Raw genomic sequence first — 21,244 nt, forward strand, 5'->3', positions numbered from 1 at the left:
ATTAAGCCATAACAAATATCGCAAGAAAAAATAAACTTAAATTTTAAAAGATTAATGCAATTAAAATTGCAATTTGCTTAAAGCATTTTTATTAAAAAATTTTTTCATCACTATAAAAGCATTAACTTTATAAGTGACCTCAGAATTAAATAGTTAATGTTAGCGTCAATTTTTTTCTTCAATACATATTATCTGCATTGACATCTATAAAATTCAACCTGTTTCAAAATTAATAATTATGAAGAAAAATATTCATCAATACCTGGTACAATATTCGTGCTTTCCATATCAATAGTATCCCCCGATGAAATGAAAATATATGTCACTTTATTTTCTGATAAATGATTCCAGATATTTCGGCCGTTTTTGCTATACGTAGGACAACCGTTAAACAAGAATTGCTTCACCCCTAAAGCAAGACTTGGTATGGGATAGATCCAAACAGCCCAGCCAGCCTGTGATATTAAATATAATAATTAGAGCATTGTTAGTTTCATTTAAATTAAAAATAAATAAAATAAATGAAGTAGAGCATTAATTAAGAATCTATTGCCACTTTAGTTGATAGTTATACAGTGCGAGCTACAATTAACCCAAAATTTTATAATTAAATAAGTTTTGAAACATTGAAGATAGTAGCTCTAAATTTTGTTTAACAAAAAGAAAAAGGAAAAGGAATTTAATGGGTAAGGTTTTCAAAATAAAAATATGTAGAATTGACATAATAGTGCACTATAGTGAAAAATTTTTATTATACCATTTTATGTTTGAAAGTGAATTATTTTTGACATTTTTAAAGTTGATAAGGGTTTTTTTTTAAACAGCAAGATTTAAAAATAAGAATATCAGATTGAACATGATAGTTCCTTAACTATGCTATAAAAAAATTGGTGGTTGTGACAATAAATTCATTTAAAACTTTCATTGTATTTGTGGCGCCATCTAGAGAAACTCTAAGAAGTTATTTAAATTCATAGTTGCAGGTAAATTAGAGTCCATGGTGTGTAACAATTTCAAAGGAAAAATGGTGCAAGCAATACCCCAACTTAGCCAGAGGCCATGCGCTGGAATGTTGATTCAAGCAGCAATATGTTCAAATAGCATGAATGCTCACCAAAAATGTTCTTGGCTTATGACAATAAAAAACCTATAACTAAATTCCGAGGTCGTTAAAGTAATTTGAAATTAAAAATGTCATATATTAAGCATGGAATCATAATGCTTTTAAAACTGGTAATTTTAATTATCATTTCTATTAAAGTTAATAATAAAAGAGCATACATTAAGTATAATGTTATCCTCACTACTTTTTAACAAAAAAAAGAAATGATTAAAATTCTTGCCCGGCCATTTTAAATTATTGCAAATAATTTTTTTATAGACAACTAGCAAAAAGTTAAAAAAAAAAACCCTAAATGCCCTATTTTTGTAATTAAATTGAAAAAATCAACTATTACAAATGAATTAGTTTTCATATCATTGACCTATTGGCTCTAATTCATTATCATTAATTTCAGATTAACTGTAATTAACATAATCGTTATAAAGTTTTCAGATCATTGAAATTAATGTTTTTGCAAAGAAGGATTCATGAAGTTTAATTACATATCAAGCTTCAGTTACAGTCTGGTTAATTCTTTTTTTGGGGGGGAGGGGTGAGAAGATAAGATAAAATATAAGAATGCCATTAAAAGATTATTTATATTATTACATTCTTAAAATGAAGTAAATATAAAAATTTTGTGGTTCTTTTATACCCAATTATTTATGAATAAAGGCATCATAATCATGCTTATGAAATACTTATGATGAAACAATTAATACAAATTATAAAAATTTTGAAATTACAAGGAACAATCAATACAAATTATAAAATTTTTGAAAGAACTATAAAATGTCAAAATTTTGTTTTTATACCCAATTATTTATAAATGAGGGAATCATAGTAATGAGTTATGCATGTTAATGATGATAAGTCATGATAAGTCACTTATGATGAATTTTGTTCTTCATAAAAAATTCTCTTCACAACTTAAAATGAAAAACATTACAGAAGTATTTTGTGATTCTAAAAATAAAAATTACGTATGCTCCGCGCTGTTTCTTTTATTTTTACCGGGTATAACATCAATTCAAACAGAAGTTTAGAAATAAAAAAGTCACAAAACTTGGCTATATGAAGGAATTAGAAACCATCATAAATATTATTTTAGTTCATTAAAATATTTAAATTTTTAATTCTATTAAATGCGTATTGACTGAATTATTAATTAAATTAATTTTCTAAATAAAAAATGAAAACCATCTTAAATATAAAGTTTAAAAATAAGCAGCGTTTAAGAAATTAGATGAAAATTATTTTATAACTTGGGTATGCTATTTGTCAATTGAATTATGCATGACTAAATGAATTACTGACAAATGAATTATGCAATGGAGTTTTTTGGAGCAAGAGCAGATTTGATTATGCGGGAACAAAATTAAATCAATTTATGATTGGACTTGAAGTTTTAACAATGAATTTGATTACAAATTCATCAGTATATTTCAGACAGCGATAATTTGAATTGACAGTATGATAAAAGTTATAGCTCAAGACCCATAAAATTATCTTGAAAGTGTATGAGTAGTGTGCAGCTTGAAGACCAACAGCTGTGCTAACATTGAATTTATTGGTGTTATGCAGATTCAAATCTTCAAAAGTAACTTTTTCTACAACTTGTTCAATATGCTCCAATCAGCAACGACTCAGGCCGAAAGTAGGATAAAAGCCAATCGATGTATCATTAGGCTCAGTAAAATTATCTTGAAAATGTTTTTAATCGTTAAAAAAATATTAATATATTTCAGCAGTATTTATTTTGCATACCAATAATTGAACCAATGTTTAATAAATTCAATGTTTAAAGTAGTTTTTAAATTTGAAGAACGGGCTTTGTAAAGTCGTAAGATATCTAAAAATTTGTAATAAGTCATACACGGCTGATGTGTTTATTTGTTATATACTATCAACTTGATTTGTCCTTTTACTATATGTCTAACCACATTAGGCAATGAAAGTACTTACCGGACTGTAATTACCAACAACATCGCCGTTTTTCAAATTCAAGTGAAGAACATAATCCCTCATTAATCCAAGGAATGCCTAAAAAAAGAAATGAAATGACATAAATGCGACACCACTCAGGTGGAAAATTTCAAGCATTTTGCCACTTGGGTTAAGATTGCTTAGACTTAAGACTGCTTAGCTTTCAAATTGAATAAGAATATTCCCAACATTAAAAGACAGTTTCTAATATTCTTTAGAGCAATATTTTTCAATTAATAATAAACGAACTCTATATTGTGCTTTTAATAATTGCTGGATTTCTATAACTGTTCAGTTTTGCTGTGTCTGTACATAAAATCGCGTTTGTATACGTTACGATAATAATTGCCTATTTAAATTCTTTGCCCATGGATTGGAAGAGAATTCTAATAATGGATTTGCATATTTAAATTTTTTGCTCATGGATCGGAAGAGAATTCTAATAATGGATTTGCATATTTAAATTTTTTGCCCATGGATCGGAAGAGAATTCTAATAAGGGATTTGCCTATTTAAATTCTTTGCCCATGGATCGGAAGAGAATTCTAATAATGGATTTGCATATTTAAATTTTTTGCCCATGGATCGGAAGAGAATTCTAATAATGGATTTGCATATTTAAATTCTTTGCCCATGGATCGGAAGAGAATTCTAATAATGGATTTGCATATTTTAAAAATTAAACTGCAATAAATTATCAGAATATTTAACTCACCACTTGTGGATGTACCACCCCTTTCGGAATGCCGGTAGTACCGGATGTGAAGTTGATGATGCCAGGATGGCTTGGAGGAAGTTGCTCGAAAACCAGATCGGGCACCGTGCCGTCGGGAGCTCTTCCACTCTCCAAAAAGTCTTCTAGAAAGACTCTGTAAAAAGAACCGTTAATTCTATATCTAAATTTCAGCTAGAAACAAAAACATCGCAAAGTAATTCGAAATTCATGGTATAATGATACATTTTATTATATTAGTGAATAACAGCATACGTTTTTTTGTAAATATAATGTAGACCTTTTCTCTGCAAATGCAACTTATACATTAGCAATTGTTCCCACTCTCAGATCTATTTAGAAATTGCATGGAACACTAAATTGCTCCATAAAATTCATCAATTTTCTATTTTTTAACTTGACCAGAATTGTCAATACATTGACCAATTCTAATCATGCATTGACAATAAAATTTCTCTCTATATAAACTTAAATAAAAAATGAATAGAAAAATTAGAAAAACACTTTTCATTCATTTTTAAATAGAAAAGTGGTAGCATTGATGGTTTGGCATCTAATTAAACAAATTTCTATTGCTTAAAAATATATAAATACACAAGGTATTGAAAATAATAGAGGCAATTTGTTGTTTCATTCATTTTGAAGCCATGCTATGATCGGAGATAACTGTAAACTTCCAAGAGCTTTTAAAAACAAATATTTAATGCATCTGTATTGATCATATACAAAATATTTATACGATTTATTGTATTATCGAACAATTCGACCTCGAGATTTATATAAGCTCTCAAACTTTGGATTTTCCTAAGTATTCAAATGCATACTTTTCAAATTATATCTATTTGTCTGAGGAAACGATAATTGATAATTACAAAGCTAGACGTGTTAAAACTGGTATGAGAAGTTTATATTAAAATTGTTGTTTTCTATCAAATTTAGGACAAAATTGGTATATGAAACAAATTAATAGATTTTCTATGTAGAAATTTAGACAAAAATACAAATAAAGGATTTTACGACATTTCTATTGCTCCAAGACGAACTATTAATACATAACATAAAATTTAAACTTACTTTGGCGAATGTTAGATAAAATAATGTTAATAATTGATTTCAAAGTATAGATTTTTCTATATAATAATGATAATTCCTTAACCAAAATGTAAAATATTATAAAGGAGACGGCAAAAAAAACTTTGTTATTAGTTATGATGAAAAAAGTTTATGAAAAAGTTACTGCTTATAAAAATACTGATTTTAGAGTATTCACATGTAATAAAAATGCAATTGAATTTCAAGAAAACACTGAATGTAGAAGAACAAAATTCTTTTATTAAAATTGTAATCAAGATATTTACCCTTTTGGAATACTGGAAAGATTTTGATAACTTGTATTTTCAGTCTGGCGCACAATAATAACTTTTTCCAAATTTGTAAGACCTGAAATTATTTATTTCAAATATTGAAAAAAAATAAGGACATTTAATGGTATAAATACAATAGAATAAATTTACCTATCCTATCCTATTAATCCTACCAAATCCTATTAATTAAAATTTTTAATTAATGAGCATTAATTAATGAGAGCTGTTTTATACGAAATGCGTAATTTTGAGACGTGATCCGAAACAGATTCGGGCCTTTGCCTCTTTTTTCGCACTTATGGGTAACTGCAGTTTGAATATATTGTACCCGATGAGTCTGTGTACACCAAAGCCAGCATGCTTACACATCTGTTTTTCAATGAACTTGGGTTTCAAATTTTAAGTTCTCATGCTGTAACACTGACACATTTCGACTAAGATACGATGCCCTTATTTCTGCTCTGAAATTCTTTCTCTTATTTTTCTGTTTTGAAGCATTGTTTTCTTTCTTAGCTACTTGTATTTCCATTAATATAATTTCAATTTAAAGTTCAATTTACATACAGTTGATATTTCGATTTTTTGAAGGAGTCACATTTCGTGATGCAAAATTCATCAGTTGTACGTTACTTTGAATGCCATCGGATAACCTCAGATTGTCTCACAGTTTGTTGTGACTTCATGCCTATTTTCCTCCTTCAAGATGGGTAATGGATTTAAAAGTTTAAATTGATATAATGATAGCGATCAGCACTTAACAGAAAATCAGGAACGATAACAATTTATAGCATAAGAATAGCATTTTATTCCAAAATAAGACAAAAAATATACAAAAGAGACAAGGAAAACAAACTGCTTGAAAATATCTACGAAATGCAAAAATAAGAAAAGGAATAAAATCTATAGCATATCAATCGTTTATTGAATATATTTGGCCAATTATACTAGAAATAGCAACTTCTATAACAATACAGCCGCCTAAATCTCAATAAAATAGCCATTCCAATGATTCTCCCGAAACTGATATAGAAGCGATCGTAAACTATGAATATACCCAACTGATTCAGTTAATGGGTATCCCTCTGTTCAATTTATCTGCTAAATACGTTTAGTGCACAATCTTTTCAGGTAAAATGTGAAAAATGTAACTATTTATATGTGTTCAACAATTTCACTTCTTTTCAATCAAATATCAGAAAACTTAATCCCAGACTTTCCCTGCAGATTTAATGGATGGGAATTTATTTCTCTGTTTAAGGGTTTATCAATTTTATAGAGCAATTTTTTAGGTTAGATAATCAAAAATAGCAAATGCCTATTCATATAGCATTTTCACTTAGATTTCACTTTTCGAAACCCTGAGAATTTGATAACTTTATTTTTTATTAATTAATGTTATTTTTTTTGAAAATGTAACTGATGAAATCCCTCAGTTTATTCCATTTAATATCCTCTGCATTAGTAGATCTGAAAAAAAAATATCTGAAAGAGTTTTTTTTTTTCTATTTTTTTAAATTTCTCATCCAGTTTGTTTTAAGAAAATAGTGTCACTAATAATACTGAATAACGCATACCAAGCCTTATTCGAGAATATTTAAGATGAGATATATCATAGCTGTATCATTCTAATATATCGATTATAATATAATAGTATTCTAATATATCGATCAATTTCTTAGTAAAAAGAATTCTGAGAGGTTTATTTTCTTTCACTTTCTCGTATACGTAGTACAGAGAAAGTATAGTAATCGTCAAAAAATTCGAACTCGAGATTTTGATGAATCTCCACATTTCAGACTCCTTGAGTTCGAAAAACACATTTTTGGAAAATGTCCGTCTGTCTGTAACAAAGGTACTCCATAACCCTTTGAGCAAGATGGTTGAAATTTAGTATATGATTTTTATACCAAAATTGCAAATTTATATCAAAGTTTTAGTAAAATCTGTTCAGACGGAGTCCGTCTATCCGTCTGTTCTAATATTTGTTAAAATGATAACTACAAAACAAAGGAAGCTAGACGGATAAGATTCGGTATATAAATTTAACATCTGTTGTGTAGACACCTGTCAAAGTTTGAGCCAAAACCAACAAAGTTTTGTCTGTTTGTCGGTCTGTATTTATAAAAACACGCAAACATGATAATTCAAAAAAACGCAATGACTTAAATATATCAAATTAGGTATGGGATTTTGTGATTAGAAGTGCAGTTTTATGTCAAATTTTGATTTCAATCGATTGAGAAAAACATATCTAAAGCGCAAATTCAATTTTCGGATACTATTTATCGCATGTCAGGACTTCATCGCCAAATAATTCACCAAGAATGACACGATAGATTCAATAGAAATGTTAAATATACTTCAAAAGTTAATTGTAACTGTTGTACTGCAATCTCATGCACGGTGTTCTTCAGCATGTCAAGTTTATTAAATAATTTGTGAAAAAGCTTTGGAAAGACCCCTCCCACTGTTTTTTTTTATTTATATTATTATTATCTTGCTAACTCTCATCAGTGAACTTTTCGCATAGCTTTTGAAGTGTTCACCGTATATTGTTCTTTCTTAAAGGGCTTTTGAATTTTTTTTTTTTTTTTTTTTTTTTTTTTTTTTACTTTGTTCAAATTTTTTTCTACAATTGTACTTTATTTTTCCAAAATTTGAAACCTTTTTTTTCTCTGGACATGCATAACCATCTTTGGGTTATGGTAGCAGAAATTGCAAATAACTTTTTAGTGGAGAAAAATCATGAAAATACCTTTTCTCGTCGTTTCAAGTGATATGAAGATCAGATCTGAAATTCGATCCTGGCAACTTCTGTTTTAACTATTTATATCATTTAAATTAGAAATGAATTTGTTTATCGAATGTTTCAAATAATTAATTAAACAGCAGAGTAAAACTATATATAGGTTTATTATATATTGTACAGATTAGCAGTACCAGGTAGATACAATTATGATTAAGTAAAGTGAAACTTATACCAGTTCACATGAAAAAGAAATGCTGCATATGTAACATCTGTAAGGAAGGTAATTGGTGCCCAATTATATAATACGATTTTTTTCATCCCTAGTTGATATCTGGGATTTAGTAAGACTAGGGCATGGCATTATTTTTCCCTCCCTTATGATGTTTCTCTTTTAAAACGTAACAGAAATGTTGTGAATTTTATGTTTATGTCATACTTAAAGGTTTGTTCCCGAGGCATTTATATCTGCTTTATAAGTTACTGCACACATAATAAAATGAATAATTGCACCCATTTTGAGATTTGCTTAATTCTATTTTAATACTTCCCGATTTTCATTTATTTTTATAGCCAATAACTATAAACACTCACCTTCAGTGACTGTGGTTAGATTTTCAATAGGGAAGAATTCCTCTTCGCCGTAAAGGAAATAATCCACTACTATGATGAATTTGGGCTGGATCACTTTCATCATGTTGGATACCGCCTACAATGATTGCACAGTCCTCAAATTAGTAATGATGTTGTCCCGTAAAGTAATAAAATGATAATATAAAGTTTCTGCTTCTTCATGTTGGCTTAAAAATTTTTGTTGAGTGAAATCTTTGACAACAGCAAATTAAAAAAGAATTTAACTAAGAAAATTATTGAGCTTAAACTAAATTAAAAGTAGAGTCATGGATTTTTTTTTTTACAAAAATATGTTTGCAAATGCTTGGGGCATAGATTTAAAAAGTTGAGAATTAAATTTAAATTTATCTAGTCATGAAAATTAAATGTAAAAAATTATAGCAGTTTTTTTAACACTGATTTTTTTTAAATTTAAAACATTTAAAAATAAAACTTTAGTTTATACGCAAATGCAAAAATGATAATGAGATGAATGCTTAGGAAGATAACTGAATTGATTCATGATAAATAAACAGAGAAGGAATAAAAGGGAAATAAATTAAGGAAATTGAACTGTTTTTGAAGAAATTAAAAAAAAATCAATAAGCTCTGCAAATTATTTTTATTAACAAATAAATGAATAATTAGTTTTTAATCGAAATAAATGTTAAATATAAATAAAAAATGAACTAAGCAATAGGTAAATTATTACCCAATTTCTTGGAATGGAATATTATTACTACTTAAACATTCAGTAAAATTACTGATTAAAGACTTATTTGAGATTTTTTCAATCGATTACCTCATTGAGGTTCATGAAACAAAATCTAGGTAAAAAACGATTTTAACATTGATGAAATGTGATTAAAATCTTAATGACATTCCAAAAATCATTTTTCAAGATTTTTATGAAAAGAATGCGTAGTTTATCGGAAATAATGGCGGCAGATAAAAAAGAAGAAAATGCATATATATACATTTATTGAATATTTACTGTGACAAATTTTAATTTATAACAAAAATGTGAAAAGAGGCAAAATGTTAGAAAATCATGAATAAAGAAACTCATTTTTCAATTCCTATTATTAGTTCATACTTTTCCTATATATATTTATTTATAAATCTTGTTCAAATTTTCAATTGTTAATAAAATACTTTTTATTCATCCATTCACGTTCAAGTACATTTTTTTAAACTTGTAGTGGATGACACTTGATGTTAATACAGTTTTTTCAAATATTAATTCATTAATTAAATTTAATTAATTTTAGTTTTATATGGGAGAAAAAAAATAGACCAATAGATGGCAGCACGATAGTGTCATATTGACTAATAAATCATTTTTGTTGTTAACATTATTTTAAAACTAATAATAATAAAAAAAACTTGCATCAATGATCTTTTTATGGACTTTTGATATAGCTTATTCAGTTCAAAAAATTTCTTTTATATAAGATATTTAGAAGGATATAAATTTAGGAATAAATACCGTCAGTGGCGAAGCGTGTAGATCGCTGGAAAAAATATATAAAATATTAAAGGGTAATTATTTAATAAAAAGTAACTAAAATAAAATTTTTCTTTGTTGACCTAAGTAGGAATTAAGGAAGGAAATGTCAGTGTAATAAAACATTTTAATTAGATGCATATCAATAAAAAAAAACCATATGCTAAAGAAGCTATTCGATATTTCAGCCGCAAGCTTTTATATAAGACCATCAGCGCAGCGTTGAATAATTAACATTTTGGAAGATTTTTGCCCAATATCGCACTTTCCGGTATTACATGGTATTGAATGATTACAAACTTTGCTTTTTTATACGATTTCAGAAGAAGAAGTCAAACAAAAATGCTTGTAGTTCAATCAAATGAAACCTCCACCAATTCGTTGCAATCTAAATGTAACGTTCAGGTATTTCTATAGAGGGTCACCAAGATGGAACCGTAATGTTTGGAGCAGCGAATTAAGACATGTAATCTAATTTCTATAAAAACACCATCCAACATCTGAAGAAGGCATTTGTGATCTTACAATGTTATGTGACATCGAATCATCTTTATGTTCTACATACTTTATGTGGGCCGGGGCAGTCTGGTTGGTAAGGCGTTGGAATCGAATTCCTTGGATTGTGAGCCCAAATCCGACGGCCGAAGACTCCATGTGTATGCAGTAGCTGGTACACGTATAAATTTGTAGTAGCCACAAAGTCCTCCATGTCGATACAATATTACTGGGGATGCCAGCTCAGAGCTGATCTTTCTCTGATTCAGGTCTAAATTACGATCTGTGGATGAGTGAATGCAATGCATGAGGGAAGTCCACTCTGTATGAGGATATGCAATATTACTCTGGATGAGCAGCTTAGTCGTATTCTTTGCCTTAGATGGCGCTACTCAAAAAAGAGACGCTCCGTCGGCTTAAATTTGTCTTTGACAAGTAACATAAGAAACAATATAACTTTCATGTCAGTTTATAACATTAGTGGTGTTTTTATGGAATTTGACATACATTAAAAAAGCAGTATGCAAGTCAAGAATGTTTTGTGGGGCAAGGACTAAAAATGTCACAATTCAGCCAGGCAACTTTGCTAAATGCTTTAAAAAATTTAAATAACGTATTTTAAGTTTCTAAAATTGTTTAATCTAGAACTAGACCAACAGTACCAACAACAAAATTAGATATAAATGAGAAAAATATAATCATTAGAACATCAGAAATGAGAATAGAAGCAAAGTATCATAAATAAGGAATTTTGAGAATTAGTTTTGTTATAACTATAGAAAGAGTTTGAAAATAAGGAATTTGCTGAAATTTTACTAAAGAATAAATACAAAGAAAAAAGATTAAATGAAGGAATTCTTTTTTCAAATTAATTCAGCAAGATCAATACAAATGGATAAAAATAAAGGAGAAATATTGAAAAATATTTATAAATGTGAAATTAACCAAGTGTTTTCATTTTTGTAAAAAAAAAAGAAGATTTTTTTTTTTGAATTCTTACTCGAGGTCCCAAGTAAGGCATGGCTGCTCCCCAAATGGCACCAATGCTTAGGGCCGCCAGAAATGCGAAAAGAGCTTCCTTGATATTTGAAATATATCCTATGAAGTAGAAGCGAGTAAGATTAAGAATGATAAATAAATAACTGCATTTTATTGAAGAAACTGGGGAAAAATGAAATCCATGAAAGAGAAAATAAAAAACACATGACATTTCTACTAAATAAATAATAAATATTCCTCATTGTGAGTAAAATCTAGCAATATAATACAATTTATCTAATAAATCAAATAAAATATATTTTGAATGTTTTAGACTTGATGTGTTTTATAGTATATGGATTAATCTAATAGACACTTAATTTTTGTAGGTTTATTTTACTGATATGATCATTCCTTTAGACGAATTATAAAGCCTTTCTAATAAAATAATGAAATAATTTAATAAACAAAGTAATTAAGGCCTCAAATTTGCATTGAATGTAGTTCGTATTTTAACAAAGCTTTATTTCTGCTATTTTTCCAAATAAACTTCTAGTAAAATTCTATTTATTCTCTCTATGCATGGCTCATTTGATCCTTTCAGCAAGTATAATTCCTATTTTTCATGTGAAAAAATTCGATTTGAAATAGAATTGTTAAGTTGCATAAAAACTGGCTTAACATTGTCCTAATTTGATAAAATATCGCAAAGACAAAGAATTTCAATCGGTGAAAAACAATCAGGAATTTTAGGAACTATTCTTAAATGTTTATAAGAGGTAACTTTATCAGGGAATTTCTCACTGTTACAGATGTTCATTGCTATCCTTCAAGGGAAATACAAATTTGGACACGTTTCCCTTGAAAACAATCAGAAAATGACCGTTTCTATATAAATGAGCTAAAATAAGTCTAACTGTAGATGTTTCCTAGGTACTTCAAGGTGGCTTTGACAGTCAGAAGTTTTTATATTTCTTCTTTATCAAGAACAATAATAAGAGGAACAGAGACTAGTTACCTAACTAATATTAGTAAATACAATGTAAGGTGTCATAATTTGGACACAATTTGTACTTTTTAGAGTTTTTAATTTCTATGACTTCTTCTTTTTAAAATCTTGTTCAACTGAGAGTATTAATCGGAACAATGTCTTTTCTTTCCTTTTTTTACTTTTTCTTTTTTATACGAAAATAAAAGAAGTATCCATGAGAAGGCATTTCTGAACAATTATCCTAATTGAATTGTCCTAATTTGATAAAATATCGCAAAGACAAAGAATTTCAATCGGTGAAAAACAATCAGGAATTTTAGGAACTATTCTTAAATGTTTATAAGAGGTAACTTTATCAGGGAATTTCTCACTGTTACAGATGTTCGTTGCTACCCTTCAAGGGAAATACAAATTTGGACACGTTTCCCTTGAAAACAATCAGAAAATGACCTTTTCTATATAAATGAGCTAAAATAAGTATAACTGTAGATGTTTCCTAGGTACTTCAAGGTGGCTTTGACTGTCAGAAGTTTTTATATTTCTTCTTTATCAAGAACAATAATAAGAGGAACAGAGACTAGTTACCTAACTAATATTAGTAAATACAATGTAAGGTGTCATAATATGGACACAATTTGTACTTTTTAGAGTTTTTAATTTCTATGACTTCTTCTTTTTAAAATCTTGTTCAACTGAGAGTATTAATCGGAACAATGTCTTTTCTTTCCTTTTTTTACTTTTTCTTTTTTATACGAAAATAAAAGAAGTATCCATGAGAAGGCATTTCTGAACAATTAAGTATTAATTATGAACAGTTATTAAATACATACAACTTGTCTTAAAACAGAAATATAGCCTAACGGAAATTTTGTAAATATTCATTTATTTTAGAAAAAAGCTTTGTGCGTTTTTCTTCATAAAAATTTGTAATTTTTTAGAAATTAGTTGATTATTTTATACACCATCAAACACTATAATAAATAAAAAATAGTGGCATTTTATTTCAAGCATTTTAAATTTTGATTAATGTAGTTAATTTGGTTTTGGTAAAATCGAATCTGGTCTATAATTGTCTTTACGTGAACTCTTCTTATAATTGAACGTGTCTGAGGAACGTATAATCAGAAAAACAAACTCACCTCCTATTCTTTCTCCTTTACCTAAACCATGCTTTCGAAAAGCTGCGGCAAAGCGTTTTACCTCTTCGAACATTTCTGCAAATGTCATTTCACCTTTGTTTTCGAATTCATCTAAGGAAAAAAAAAGGAAATCATAGCAATAATATTTTTAGTATTAGTAAATGTTAATTATCATCTACTGAAAGAGAGATAAAAAAAAGAATGAAAGAAGAAATGCCAAAAAATTAAAGACGAATTGCCCATTTGATTAACATGATTTTTTATGAAATTTATTGTTACAAGATTAATTCTTCGAATTTCAGTTTAAAAAAATTCATTTTCAAGATGCTTTGAGTATATACAATTTTCAGTATGACAGAAAGGATTGACGATTAATATAAAGCGATCAGTTTTTGCTAATGTTATATAAAACAAATTTCAAATGGCAGCTTAATGACGAGATAGGCTAAATTAAGACTTCAATAGACTTGATGCGATCATTAGATGTAAAGCAGTTAGATGTTAGCTGAGTTATGCTTAGATGTTTTGGCTTTTGATCAATTGAAAGCTGCTGTCAATGAAGAAAGACACAATTGTTGTTTGTATTCCTTATTGCAAAATATATATAAAAAAAATTCCTGTACTATTAAATTAAAATTTGTGATTGATAGGAAAATATAATAAGTTCTTTGTTATTTCGAAATTTCATTAAAACTCACTCACTGGAATTAATGAGTAATTACCAATTAGTATTCCAAACCTGAATAAAAATTCAAAGATAATATTTCGGTCTATAAAGAAAACACAACTTAAATTAACAAGACGCAATATATTTTCTTATTTAATTTTCAATTTTTCATTTATTTTTCAATTTTTTTTTTGAAATATGCCACATCAAAAAGGGAATGCGGATGAAATGAATATTTAAAAGTCATATTCGTAATACTAGAATATTTAATTTAATTGATATACAGGGTATATCTTATTCATAGCCCAATAGCTAATTTCTAAACCTGTAGAGACAAATATATAGTTCAAGTTGGAAAAATGCTTTAAAAGAAAGAAAAACTATATTTTATGTTGCTTCAGTCAATAAATGTATTCCTCAAAAAATTAGGAAATTTAATTCGTAATATAGTTTCCCGATTCCATTTATGATATTTAGTAACATTTTGTGTGATTTAATGTGATATTTTAAATTTAAAAAAATTATTATTCGCCAAAAACTGACTTACTTAGAAATGTTGAAAAATCACTATTTTAGATGAATTATACAAACAAATCTCGCTGATCTCGCTGGAGTAGTTTAAGGGATCGTTTGTAGATTGAAATTATACTCTATTATATTACTTTTTCAAATTGTTCCTCAAAACAAATTTGTACACTACCCCTATTTAGGTTAAACAACTATGAATCTGTTAATTTTAATTATAAAAAGAAGGTATTTTTACCTGGGAGCACCTCAATTATGAGGACGAGAAGCTTCTGGAATGGTGGTGGTTCTCACAGCATTTGTGGGTACAGAAATAGTGCGCGGACGGCTATCTCCTTCCGATGATGAGACATACCTCCACAGAAGGGGTTGTACTGTGGCTAGTGACGGCCCTTAGGACTCAACCTCAGTTTTCGTCAATGCTGTTGCGATGATCGGTTTCATTCAACTTTTTTTTCCGTGTGTTACAGGGTGGGTCTGAGTAACCAACTTGTGATTATTTTATGATGTAGAGAGTCGGCAATTTTTTTACTAAGTATGACTGATAGGGACTTCGGGGCCGTATAAAATATTAGATTTCGTAACTTTTTGAAAAATATTTTTTTTTTGACTCAAACGTTATAAATATAATTTTTACTTTCATTTAAAACATTTTGCCAACTGATATTATATGACTATTTCTAACGGTTTAAAAATTAGTTATTGGACCACGTTCAGAATGGAAACTCTGTTCATTAGAAGTAAGTTTCGGAGACTTACCAGAATATGATAGCGCAATTCTGTTATTTCGAATTCTGAGAAAGATTTCAGCCATGTTAAATTTTGCTCCGCAGAACCATTCATTATCTAAGATACCGGTTCCAGTTTTCCTAAAAACCTATCAATAAGTCATGATTAGCCACAGACTGAAGCAATTTTTGCTTTAAAAAGATAAATTATCTGGAAATAGTTGTTTTAATATTGCTTCTTTAATCAATTATTTGACTGTAATCAAATTATGTTAGGTCATTTGAGAATTTGTTTTGTAGGATACATAGTGTAGGATTGGATATTGTTACGAACCTGTGATGCTGCTTCCCAGCATAGTCGGTTCCATAGGAGGTCCCAGAGCTTGGCGACCATTTGGCGACGAGTTTGGCGACTTTCGCACCAAAATAGATTATACTCGAAACATCGAGAATTTTCTCGATCCGTCCAGTAGAAACCGAGTTACGCCTCGAACATTCCTGATTGGTTGAGAGGCTTCTAGCCCCGCCTCCTGATGCCTATAAAAGGAAGCAGTCCTGCCGCTGCAGAGTTGTTGTGAACCGGGCGGTAAATTGAGTCGTGGACCAGTGGAGTCGAAGAGTAGTCGGAAGCGACGGCGAAGAACTCATCTTCCAGGGACTAGCGGAGCAGCGAAGGAGTAGAGCTGCTGTGTATACTGTTGTATGCTGCTGTGTATATTGTTGTATGCTGCACGTCTCGGCTGAAGATAATCGTCTTCTGTGCTGTATATAGTTGTCGTCTTCGTGCTGTCCTGTGTGTCTTCGTGTAAATAAACGTCGTTGTTTTATTTTCTACTGCCGCCTGGTGATTGAGTGTTCTTCACACCATATAACCCCCACTATCCAAACGAACCCCGAAAATTTCGTAATAATATAATTGCTACACTTATAATTACATGTCAATAAAAGTATATAATTAATATTATACTAAAACACTAAAAAGAAACTAATATTATACAAGAACTAACGAATAAGCAAATGAATAAACGAAATAATAAGAATTAAAGGACAGAATAATACAATTTAAAAAGCGAATACAGTTCCGAATGCTTTATTGGTAACATAAATAAATATTGAAAGTTTAATATAAGAAAGTTATAAAATTAAAATAAAAACAGATTGATTAATCTTCAGAATTAAATATAAATGCACGTATTTAAGAACACGTATGCACGTATATATAAACAAATGTAATTCACCCGAGGAAAGGTACATTGAGAATTGAAAGATGCATTTTTTGGATAGAAACCCATGAATAAAATATAGTTCTATTTTCTTGGACAATATTAAAAAATATTATATATGTATATTGAATTTTATATAAATATTCATTCTTTTACCTCTTCGTATGGCTTAGAAGCAATAATGTCAAAAAAATTCCACATTTCCTTCCAAAAACCGGAGAAATTTTCCACTGACCATTTGTGAAGATCCCAATAAGACTCTAAATAAAAATAATAATTTGAAAGTTTTCGTTTTCTTAAAAAATGTTTGGTTACAGAATTTATTCAATTCTTTCTGAAACTTCTTTCTAAAACTTTTTCCCAAATATTATATAAGACAACTAGTCACAAATATTCTAGACATTATTCCTCTTCAATTATATTTCTACGAATTTTCAGAAATATTCTGAATGCAGATGTAACATGATTTAAATAATATTAAATACATTGTATTTTTAAGCCTGATGCCTCATGCTATTATTACTGTTCAAATAAAGTTTCTTTGTAACAATCTTTGACATCATTATCATTTGAGAGAAATTTTATTTAAAATTATGGATCAGAGTATAATTTTCTCCTTTATAGGTAAGAAATAGCAGTGTGCTTTCATGTAATCATTAAGGACCCCCATGTGTACATAATAACTTGTTTAAAATGCACTACTTAATTTGTATAATTTACACATTCTCATTGAAATTTTGGTATTCGCTTGCATTTAGACAAGTGTAACGAATGAATATTAAAAAAATACTTACTATGTTTTAAAAATTTCAAGAGTAAGAATTGTTATATCTAAAGATTTAAGAATGGGCTTCCTTTGTAAGGAATGATAGTTCCAATTTTCTTTTGCATTACTAAATTACAAAATAAATGTTAGTATCATTAATATGCTTCGTTTATTTATAATGTTCCCTTTTTACTAAATTAAATATCAGTTCCTATAAATTAAATATCTGGTTTTAAAAACATTTTATATTTAAAAAAAGAAAAAAATATTCAGGATTTTCTAAGCTTTAGAATTCGATTTTAACTTCCATTTGTGTTAAAAAATTTCATTCAGAACATTTGTTACAAAATAAATTCATCTAAAATATTTAGAATTTATGTATTTAACATTTTAAGCCTTTCAACTTATTTGATTTTAGAATATAAATTATATCGAAATTTTTCTTTCATAAATATGAAACACTTACCAAATTTTATTTTGTATTTCCTTTCAATAATTTTCTGGAATTTTTCAAGCCCAATTTCCGATTGCATTTTCTTATTCCATATGACAGAGTAAGTTTTAATAGCCTGATCTTTGACGTCATTCTGGAACGAATCTGAAAGAAAAGGAAATTTACTTGTGCTTGGCAATTTTAGCAAAATTTTTACTGAGGAATATTGATAAATTTTATACACAAAGACAAAGACGTCATTTCATATTAACTTAAGAATGCGTTAAATATGTCTGGCCATTGAAGCTTGAAAACCACTGCATTTCTTGTGTTTCTTTCTAACATTCTTTTTAACATTTCTTTCTAACATGAATTTCTTTCTAACGTTATAATAAGCAGTGTAGCATGGAATATGCAGAGTCTGACACTCTCAAAACATACATAATTTCAATTGTTTTTTTTCAATTTCAAAATACTCAAACGATATACTAAATGTATTTAACTCAATTATATTGTCGTTTTTAAAGTTTACCACATATTTAGCTGATTTGATTGATTTAATTGATAAATAATTTATTAGACTACATTTTAAATATAAATCTGAGAATTAATATAGAAACGAATGTGCTAGAAGAAACTTTAAGCCTAATAAAACGTGGCACATACATGTACTTTAAAATATTCTATTCGATTTTCTGGAATACATACATATAATGATCGAGGATGATTCAACCGTAGCATAATGGTAAATGTCTTTCTTTTTTGTATTATAATCATGTAAAATCGAATAACAAGGCATCTTTAAATCATTTACAGTTTTTATGCCAATAAGGCGAGAATATTGTTTTTGAACTTTGACTTATTTCCTGATGATATAGAGTTATGAAATTGTAGCAACTGATTATCAATGGTAGTACAATCGTTTAAAACTTTAGAGCTCATAATTATCAATTACTAAATTAATTAGAAAAAATATTCATTTTATATAAGTGAAACTAGCTAGGATGCTTACTAAGAAATATTAATTTTTTGATTGGATAGGATAAATAACCATCAATTACAAAATTTTAAACAATTGAAATGTCAAAAATAAAATATCTTCCTCTTATCACTTTTATAATAAGTAAAAATCAATGTTTACTTGTCGTACTTACGTAAAATTATTATAAAGCGTAATAATTTTAATAAACAAATTTTGTAATTAGATTTTATGGTTAATTCTATACCGAATATATTTTTGACTTCAACCATTCAAAACATATATTTAATTTTCTAGTACTTGAAACTTGAATTCCTCAAAGAAAAAAATTGTCTAATATCACAATTCATGTCAAATATAGATATTTCTTAAATATTATTCGCCCTTTCCAAACAATTAATATACAAATGCTGATATATTTTTACTATGCCATGAAGTAAACAACTCTCATATATGGGACTGAGAAAATAAAAATCTCACTTGTAGTGTTCAGCACCTTAACCAAGATCTATAATTCTATTAGCAGGGTAAGGAGGAATAATATATTTATCACAAAGGATGAGAGAAGGTTTTAAGATTATCAGTGATTTTACTAATAAAATTCATCTAAAAAATAAATCAAGTATTTTTGTTAGCAACTTGGAATTATTCTCGGAATTAAAGTACAGATTTCGTAGAAGTTTTGATCAAGAATACTAAAGAAATTCTTAAAGAAATCTTTTTTTCTAATTTTTTTTACGTCTAATCTGAAAGCATTTAAATAAGATCCAATAATTGCAAATTTTGAATTAAAAAATCTATATTTGTTTTAGCAGTACTTAAAAAAGTAAAGTACATCTTTTTATAAAATTATTAAAAGACATGATAATATATCAATCAGTTTCACTATACATTATTTTAATTAAATAAGATTATTTTCTTAGGGCCATAATCAATTTTAGGAATACTTTACCATAAAATATCATTTTATGGAGCCATCTGTGATATTTAAAATATCTAATGATATTTTATGGTTCCATCTATTAAAAATATTCTTTACGTTTTAATGTATTAAGGCAAGAATGCGAAATTATAATATATCATATTCTTGTGACCATAAATATTTTAAATAAAATCAAATTGACAAAAATCAATAGATAGTCATTTAACACGAATTAGATAATTAATTTGTAGAATCGAGTATTGTAATGAAAAATAGGTTTAAATTTTTGAATTGAATACAAAAGATTTGAGCCCTGATAAAATAATTAGCATATTGAACACTATTATTTTTTGCATGTTAGTCTATTTTTAGCTTGTTGAATTAGCATAATATATTGATTATTATTATTAGCATATTGGAGTTTTTTAAAACTTCTATTATAAGAAGTAAAAACCTTCAAATTTATGTTTTTGAGTTCTCGATGTAAATCCACTTAATTTTAATTTCATATTCTTGAATATAAATAATATTATAAAACAAAGATTATTAAAATGTATAACAGAAAACAAATGTAGTTTTGTCATTAATGTCGTTTATTTCGTAACGATAGACAATAATTTTTTTTCTCTTTTTATATAATTAATGGGTAAAAGGAGAAAATTTAAAAACAAATGTATAGGTTTAAAAAAAAAGCATATTATTTCTATGTATGTTTATTCAAAAGTTAAATTTTTTTATTTAAATTGGATAAGCATAGGAGAAAGAAACAAAATACACTGCTAACAAGGAAATTTAAAAGATATTCCAAAATATATAAATGTTCTTACTAGAATTCCTGATGCAATCCATTTCCTCCTATTAAAGTAAACTGCCCTCGAATTAGATAATTAAATTAATGTCAAAATATCTAACATCTGGCAAAAGTCTTTCAGATGTCTTAAAACGCCAGATGTTTGAAGCCCTTCAAATTTGAATATGCATGATACATTGTAAATGATAAAGCGTATTCTCGAGACTCTGACATTCCATGAATGAAGATTTTGATGACAGTGTATTGATCTGATAAAATATTTTGACTTTTAGTTTTTGAATGATTTGAAACATTTTAGAAAAAAAAAAAAAAAAAAAAAAAAAACACCTTTCGAGAAAAGATTCATATGGCATATTTTTTTGAATAAAATTTATTTGTCAGAAGTTGAATTTTTTTCTTGATTTTGATGATGTAATCCTGTGTTTCTTTGAAGACCTTCTCTTTCGCTATAGTTTAAATCAAATTTAAAAATAAAGAAATGCATGTATGAGTTCTAAATACATTGTATTTTCTTGAATTGATTAAAATACTCTCTCT

General features: G+C 27.8%; 1 protein-coding gene across 1 annotated transcript in view; it reads right to left on the reverse strand.

The window, feature by feature from the left end:
• The window catches only part of LOC129962795 (acetoacetyl-CoA synthetase-like), a 28,319-nt gene extending 7,456 nt beyond the window's left edge, over positions 1-20,863 (reverse strand). Inside the window, exons 1-11 of the mRNA XM_056076790.1 lie at positions 20,724-20,863; positions 18,029-18,160; positions 16,953-17,056; positions 15,605-15,722; positions 13,654-13,764; positions 11,546-11,643; positions 8,526-8,640; positions 5,180-5,261; positions 3,804-3,957; positions 3,068-3,145; positions 263-455 (exon numbers count right to left, since the gene is read on the reverse strand). Coding sequence (XP_055932765.1) covers positions 263-455; positions 3,068-3,145; positions 3,804-3,957; positions 5,180-5,261; positions 8,526-8,640; positions 11,546-11,643; positions 13,654-13,764; positions 15,605-15,722; positions 16,953-17,056; positions 18,029-18,160; positions 20,724-20,745 — 1,207 coding nt within the window. The 5' untranslated portion in view covers positions 20,746-20,863. The remainder of the gene's footprint in view (positions 1-262; positions 456-3,067; positions 3,146-3,803; positions 3,958-5,179; positions 5,262-8,525; positions 8,641-11,545; positions 11,644-13,653; positions 13,765-15,604; positions 15,723-16,952; positions 17,057-18,028; positions 18,161-20,723) is intronic.
• Positions 20,864-21,244: the final 381 nt, after the last annotated feature.

Source organism: Argiope bruennichi, chromosome 3 (genome assembly GCF_947563725.1).
Source record: "Argiope bruennichi chromosome 3, qqArgBrue1.1, whole genome shotgun sequence".
NCBI classification, from domain to species: Eukaryota; Metazoa; Arthropoda; class Arachnida; order Araneae; family Araneidae; genus Argiope; species Argiope bruennichi.